Here is an 8141-nt window from a genome sequence, read left to right as displayed (position 1 = left end):
GGATGGTCTTCTGAAATCAGGTATATATTTTACTCAAGTCGTCCCAGTCTCCCCACTGCAACAATCTCATGAGACTGTGTGATTTATTTAGAAAAACCTGTTTACTCTCATTAGACCACTTTCTTTGAACAGCAGTCATTTGAGTACTGTCAGCAGCTGCTTTGCTGCAGCCATGGCCATTATGAGAGGTTCAGTGAAGTAGGAAACCAAGCTCCTGTAGCCTTGTCTCTGACAGCATGGTCCCGGAAAGGCTGGTGGCAGGACTGAAATGACAACTCTCCAGTAGGGACTGTGGTTCCTTGTCTCTTTGAAGATGCCTTGGTATTGAGTTTTCAGGATACAATAAACTAACATTTAGATGAAGCTGTTGCCACATACTCTGAAGCTGTGCTGTGCTGGGACCTGTTAGCAGCTGCCAAGGAGTCACAAGGTGGCTGGTACTGCCCTGGACCAGGTACCCTAAAATCTAGTCAGAGCTTTAAACCAGTGGACTCCAGAGAGGTGTGTACACAGCACCGACTTCCAGTCACTTTTTTTATTTTTTGTTATATGCACTAATGGAAAAGGATGAAACATGGCAACTGGCTATTTGAATGCAAAATAGATATTTTCTTATTTGACGTACATCTATCCCTGAAGTGAATACCTAGCCTGTGTGGATGCCTCAAGAACTATTGCGTTTTTCTACTTGAGAGCAGGACACTAAATGCTTTGACCAAACGTCTGTTATGTGTGGTTGACTTCCAGTTTTTAAATGTCTGCATTTCCTTTTTAATGTTCTAGGGGAAAGCAATGGTGTTTGCCCCACGCCGAGGGAACACTGTAGACCAGTTTTGCAATCTAGCTGAAAAAGCGGGTTTCTCTATCCAAAGACATGAAAATTATGATGAACACATTTCAAACTTCCACTCCAAGGTTAGTTTTCTGCTTGTGTTAGATAACCCTGAGATCATGGTCTTCTTGGCAGGTAACCTAAATATTTGATTAAAGTACTCCTTACGTGTTCTGCTTCTGAACAGCTATTTGTATCTGATTATTTTGTGTGGGAAAGCCATCTTTTATCTTTGCATGTCTGGGAGGATTTTACAGAAACCATTCCTGTTTATCCCTTTCTCTGAAACAAACTAATCTTTTCATTCATAATAGACTAATTTGTAGGATGCAGGGGAAGTGGCATAGAACGAACGATAATCAAGCGTTTATGTTTTAATGAAAAACCTTCAGCTGTTAAGTAGGTTAAACCCTTAGCTGTCCTGAAATAAATAGAAGGTGAATGTCTAATTGTATCATGTCGGACTGTAAATCTTTATCTCTGCTTGCTTTATGGCTGGGTCAGTTAGCAGTTTGAGACTGTTAAATCTCATACAGAATTTCACAGTTGTGGGGTTATATGTCAGATTGAGGCGCTACAAGATTTAGGTCAAAAGCACTTATCTGAGAGTGATTTCTAAGCTTGCTTACATAAAGCAATGTTATCAGCCTCTTTATTATTTAGAGGTGTAGAGCAATATAGGACACTGAGAGGCAAATGTTCCACCAAAAACTTTTTAGGACTCTAACGGTTGTTAATGCTTGTCACAGTTACTAGTATAACATGTATTACTTCTGTGATTTTGTGCCTTCTGGAAATCGCCCTTCACTGAGCTAATCTGACCTTGGCAGGAGACTGTGACTTGTCATGATTTTGCAAGTTGTGACTACAGAAAAGTAAAAGCCCAACCTAAATTTATTTTCTCCTGGGAAAATATTAATAGCATTCTTTACTGCCCAGGATTGTGATGTAATGGAGAAGTGTGTTGACTGTTAAAAAGTTATATGCAAAACAGATCTGACCTTCTAGGCAAGACAGAGGAAATTTCTCACTTTCTGGAAATATCTTCACTTCTTTGGGTCTTCAGAGGTCGAGTCAGCCCCTGGGTGGTGGGGGGGTGGGAGGGGGGTTGGTTTATGAAGTGAAAGAGTTAAATCACTTATTCTCACAAGTGGAATCTGGCCCATTGCTTACAATCAAAAAAGTAAAAAACAGAATGGCATGATATTCAAATCTTACCTGCTTCTCTTTTTAAACTCCTCCCTAGAACAAAAGGACTGGCTCTGAGGGCTTTACCTGGTGGGGGAAAGGGTCTCTCCTAGCCCCCTGGCTCCTCCATCCAAGGGGATAACATGGCCCTCTCTCCAGGGTCACGCTGGAGCCCCAGGGATCAGCTGACGGCCACTTCAATGTCGTGCCATTCGCTTTCCCCATAGAACAACAAATGCTTTTAGCTTCTCGGTGACAGCTCAGGAGAGCCAAGGCTTGGTTGTTTCATCAGCAGATGTTCAGCATCGTGCCTGATAGCCTCGGTCTCCTCCCTGAAGCTCTGAAGTGCCTTGGGACACGTGAAGCATTTCAGCCCTCCCTGCCCTCCTCTCCTTTGTCTAGAACTTTCCATTGTCAGCCCCTATTGGACAGCGACTTTGCCTGTTTATTTCTAACTTTGTACCCCGCCCTGCTAAACCTAGAGCACGTCCATGCATTGCTAAGCCCGCCTCTTTTATTTATGTCGTGCACCATACCCATAGGTAGTACTCCAGAAATAATCATTGACAGATTCATTATTGGACCCATTGACTAGGCCCACAAAAATAAATTTCCTTAAGTAACTAAGCACCCTGAGTTTTAAACCTCTTCATAATTGCTTACAAGTCAACGTCCACACCTTCTGAAATTGGATTAAGAAATAGGTCTCTTTCAGTTATTTCTCGTGTGCGTGGGCCGGGGGGTGGGGCTGCGTCCTCTTCTCAGGCTAGTGAAATATTCCATAGAGTTGGGGCACCCTGGGTAAAAGGTATGGCTCATAAGCCTGCACCCACAATATGTATTTTTAATGACTAGAGTAGCGCAGTGGTTTAGAGCTCGGCTGCTAGCCAAATGGTCTGCAGTTCGAGTCCACCAGCCGCTCCTTGGAAACCCTATGGGGCATTTCTACTCCGTTCTATAGGGTCACTATGAGTCGGAATCTACTCAAAGGCAGTGGGTTTGGTGTTTGGGTTCAGCGCTATTTCAGTGGGGTTGGTGTTCTGCTTCTAGCAAAAGCTCCCCGTTTTCCTGCCCCAGCAGCAGGGGTAACTGTGCTGGCTGCTCAGAGCCTGGCCCCAGGGATGCAGCCGCAGCTCGCACGTGGAGGGCTCCTTTGCAGAAAAGGTGTCCTGAAAGAACCATCCAGTTGGCCCAACGATGAGCAAAGCTGGAGGGAGTGAGGACGGTCCAGCTCCTGGCCGGGCCCCAGCGTTCTCCGCCTGGCAGTCCCCGGGGCGGAGGCTGCGCCAGCACGCGGCCCCGCTGCGCCCCCGCCCAGCCGCCCACCCGGGACCCAGGGGACGTGGAGGGGCCCGCGGCACCGCCCGGAACCTCCACCCCGGCGGCTTTTGTTTGCCGTGTGCTAATAGCCAAGGCTTAAAAGTTTTCCATCCTGACCAGCAATCCGCTTTCTTCGTCTCCATCTCTGGGCAAACCCCCATCGTCCTTGGGCCGAGCCTGCTCCCAAATGGAGGAGCGGCGTGTTCCTTCAGGCTGCGTGTTATCCTCTTAGCCCTACTGTGTTGGAATAGAGCGTAACCAGCTGGAGGACTGTAGAACGCCTGATAATGCCACTCCTTTCCGCTGTCCCGTCTTAATCTTGTTACACAAACGGTTGTGAAGAGATTCATGAATTTTAATTTTGCCCTCTGCATTAGTGGCTCACGTCACTCACACACAGCTGCCTTCTCTGCCGAGTTTTTCACCCCTCCCTTACAACAGGGGAAAAAAATTAGTTACAATCTTGGCAGTAGTGCAAGGTTAAAAAAAAAAAAAATACAGATTTAGGCAACCACCCATGAAGCTGATTAACAGTCAGTGATCAGGAGGAACAGCTTTGCCTCTTAAACTTTTCACCTCTCATTGTTAACTGTGAAATTTTATTTCCGTTAAAAAGCAAGCCTGTAATCAAAACGGTGCCATTCTGCACTTTTCTGCCAGTGCTTTTGTTAAACTGTGCCCACACCATGCAACCAGCGCGCTCAGGAGCCAGGCAGCCAAAGGTGTAGTATTTTTTTTTTTTCTGTTCATCCAGGCAACGGGAAGAAACATAAAACACTCCCCTCTCCTCTCCAACCTCTTGGTCCTCTCTGGGCTCCGGAATCAAATGCAGTGCTTGATGGTATGGCTCCAAACCTTTGGGATGTTAAGATAGCAAATTGTTTAGTAAGGCAGAGTGACAAAAGATTACAGTTGGCTTGAAATTAGTTGATAAAAGTACTCTCATTCATGCAAATATCCTTTAACACCTCATTTTACATGCCCTGTTTCTTTTCCTTTACTGTTTTTTAACTTTTGCAAAACCACTGGAGTGTTTATTTTCTGTATTTTGGTACTCAGTAGTGAAAATAGGCTTGGGCTCGGCTGTGAAGTCAGTACATTGTGTTAAAAGCACAGCCATATTGCCCTTCTGCTTATCTATTCAAAATGCCACATTACAAGTGGCTGGTGCTTATAATCTGTGTGGTGTGCTGTTGATAATTGTGGATACTGTAAAGGGTAAACAGTCTGAACTCCCGCTCCCGCTGCTGCTGTTCACGCCGTAAGGCTGAGCGTGTTACATCCAATTATGAAGTAAAGCATAATGCTACTAATAGCAGCTATATAATTTAGTTCAGTCCTCAAAGACCCTGTTTTAACCCATGAAATTGAAAAATTGTTTTATTCACAATTTGCTTTTTGTTCATTTTTCCCAAGGTGCTTTATTATTTCTTTAAATTATAATTATTAATTGGACAAAGAAGTACAGCCTCGGTAAATGGAATTATTCTTCAACCACATAACATTCCCCCATCGAAGCAAGTATTTCCTAACAGCTTTGTGTGTGTTCAAGTGCCTTCACATAACAGACTTGATTCAGAAATGGTCTGATGGCGGGCTGCAGCATTGCCTCTGAGGGCTCTTCCACGTTACCATTAACGGGAAGGGCTCACAGTCAAGACGGGGCCGGCCCCTGGCCCCTTCCAGCAACGAAGCCTCTGCTTTGGCCTCCAGAGGTCAGCATAGAATCCAAGTTAAAAGTGGTTTCTAACCCATATTTACAGAAGAATTATTTATCCTACATATTACCTCAGGGACTTTATAAAGAGCTCATTTGAGTCTCTGTATATCAGTACATTGTGAGTAGGTCAGCTGACTCACGCTGAGTAATCAACTTTCCCTGATCCCCAATCCCTGAGGAAAGAATTTAGCTAGCTTGGCCCCTTCTCCCATCTATAAAATATTTCAGGGAGCTCCCTCTATCACTAGGGCAACTAACAACAAAGGTGTTTACAGTTGGTAGGTTCCAGTTAGTGGGTTTGGATTGGGAGGTTGTAAAGCCATTTTCTCTGCTTTTTTTCCCCCCAGATAAAAAAGAGTGATGTTGAGGGACCTGTGCTCAGGATTACCATGGTCGCTACTTTGGTGGCAACAAAAATCCAAGAGGATCTTTCTAAATAGACAACTAATCATCTGTAAACAGAGCAAACTCCATCTAAGAAAAGAGAATGAAGTTACTTCAGTGATTGGAGCACACCAGCTGTTAGGAAAGTGAATTAGAAAGTAAAGACAGAGTTGGCTTTATGTTCCCCATTGGAAAAGGAAAAGCGGGCTCGTTGCTCCTGTCCTTAATAGTGACACGGGCATGTCACAGTTTGGGACTGTGATTTAGAAGAAACACACACTGCAAAAATATTCACGTTAACATGCCCCAGATCGACTAACCCATAAAGCTGTGATGTGGGAGCCATTCATTTAGCTTGGGGTGGGAGGGTGTTTGTCCGATTTGAAACAATAAAGCAATTGGTTCCATGTACAATTTTAAAAGAAATATTTCTTTCCAATCCTTAGAAATTAAAAAATGAATTAACAAATGGCTCAAAAACACTAACTTCAAAAATAACAATTTTATCGTTGTAATTTGCCATTTGCTAAATAAAGACAACTGTCACAATTACTCTAGCTGAATGAGGAAAAGTGTACCTTAAATTTGAGGGCTCTGGTTGACTTTTAAAACCTGTCATGGAAAGGCCCTCTGAACTTCACCTGAGCAGTGTATCAAATGCTGCTACCCTAATTGTTAGACTATGCTGTCCTCCTCAGAGAAAAGAAATTTTGAATTGTATATCATTAATATTATCAACGCCTAAGAAGCAGCTGGAAAGCCGTTGAAATGTCTTAGGCCCCACAAGCCGATTCCTTGTGCCCAGGTTTTGCCAGGGCATCCACACAGTGGCTGATCTGAAATGTATGCTGCCTAAATACTGGGGTGCCAGCAGGGCAGAGGGGACTGAGAGCAGAAACTTCTTTGCCAAATGCCCGGTCTGGAGAAGTGAATGCGTTCCCAGCTGTCTCTTCAGTGAAGTGCCTCGTAGCTCAGAGAGGTCGCAAATGCACTTTAGGTATTTATGAAAAAAACAAAAACAAACCCTATCCCACACCAAAAAAAAAAGTTCCCATCTTGATGCACAGTATTATCATGACCAATACCACTAAGAATTATTCTGAGTCACCTTTTTTGGGATTTTTTTCCCCCAAAACAATATATTTAAGTAATAAGTCATTGCTATGCTCAAAATTAATTGACAGGTAAAATTACATAATCTAAGTCCCCTGACCTTATTTTTCTATTATTGTTTTCAGTTGAAAAAGGAAAACCAGGACATATATGAAGAAAACCTTCATTACCCACTTCTGCTTATTTTAACCAAAAATGGATAGGAGATTAACTCTTCAAGAGAAGACAAAAACATCAAGCTTACAATGGAAAATTTTTCACAAAAATAGAAGTCTGTACTGAGTATAATATACAACAAGCCGCTGGCTCCTGGATTTGCAAGCCCCCAGGCCTCGGGCCCCCACCCCTCAGCAACAGTGTGGATTATGGAGTCCACTTGTCTTCACCCACATTATTCCCCAGCCATCCTCACCCGCCTCCCGCCATCCCCCTTTCCTCAGTCTGCTTGTTGCTTTCTTGCACCAAACCTTTGTGTGTCTTTAAAAATTTATAAGCAATCTGTCTGAGACTGAATTCGACTTGTGAGCAACCTAAACATTTCTCCTTCCAATTGAGACAGAATTTATTTTGGTGGACCCTTGCCCCGCTTTTAAAAAAATTTACCTCTTTGTCTTATTTTTGGTGGTGGTAGTTTTTAATCTGTAAACACTGCAAACATCCTAATTCTTTCCTGGTTAAAAAAATAAAGCATGTCTTTCCAATCTCCCTCAGATTAATTGTATTAAATCTGCCATCTCTCTTTCTCTCGCTGATTCTTTTTTCCCCTTTTAAACAGGATGTTTTTTTCCCCAATAGATGTAGAAGAAATGACTACATCAGCCCAAAGCTTCATAAACTGACCGTTTGTCCCCTGGACACAATAGCGTGGCCAACCCTCTGCTCCTCCTCTCTAATTATGTGTGATTAGTCTCAGTGTGTTGTGTCAAGGAGGGGGAGTGTGCTGAGTGCTTATTATCTGTTTAGGTACAAGAAGAGCACATTTAGGCTCCATGAATGAAAAGTGAGCCTTTATCAGGGCTCAAATCTAACTGCTACCGTTCTCCAGGCTTCTTTCAAAACAGGTCCTTCCCAGAGAAATTTTGAATAAATGGTTGATAAACTAGATGGCAACCAAGGGGATTTTTTTTTTTTAAAACTCAATCACACAATTATCTTATTTAAAATAAGTATATATTGTTATACACTGTGATTCAAGTGTATAGTAAACATTTAATAGGCGCTACCTAGGATTAAGAGAGAATGGCTTTTCTGCAGGGAACCCAAGCATATTCTTGCCGAGTGCGTCCACGAGATGCTCTAATGCCTTTTGTGGAAATTCAGATGTTTATCTGTAAGGAATCATCTGTGCCCACTCTAGCAGTAATGTCATTAGCAGGTTAGCTACATAGCCTCGTATCTTTCTTTCGTAGAGGCAGAGCCTGTAGTTAGTGGGATACAATTAAAGAGGTGGGAGACTCGGGGACGCAGCCTTTTGCATGTTAAACAAACTTAGCTGTCATAAAAACAGCGACTCTCAAACGTCTTCTCTGCTCACTTCTATCATCAAACAAATTCTTCACCATCAGTTTGCATGTCCTTGTATTC

General features: G+C 43.1%; 1 protein-coding gene across 1 annotated transcript in view; it reads left to right on the top strand.

Annotated features, from left to right (window-relative positions):
* The window catches only part of CAMKMT (calmodulin-lysine N-methyltransferase), a 456979-nt gene extending 450108 nt beyond the window's left edge, over positions 1-6871 (top strand). The window contains exons 12-13 of the mRNA XM_004369498.2: positions 784-915; positions 6683-6871. Coding sequence (XP_004369555.1) covers positions 784-915; positions 6683-6760 — 210 coding nt within the window. The 3' untranslated portion in view covers positions 6761-6871. The remainder of the gene's footprint in view (positions 1-783; positions 916-6682) is intronic.
* The last annotated feature ends 1270 nt before the right edge of the window (positions 6872-8141 follow it).

This window comes from Trichechus manatus, unplaced genomic scaffold, assembly GCF_000243295.1.
Source record: "Trichechus manatus latirostris isolate Lorelei unplaced genomic scaffold, TriManLat1.0 scaffold00005, whole genome shotgun sequence".
In the NCBI taxonomy this organism is placed as follows: Eukaryota; Metazoa; Chordata; class Mammalia; order Sirenia; family Trichechidae; genus Trichechus; species Trichechus manatus.
The sequence above is the reverse complement of the archived record's forward strand: the minus strand, read 5'-3'. Positions and strand labels throughout refer to the sequence as shown.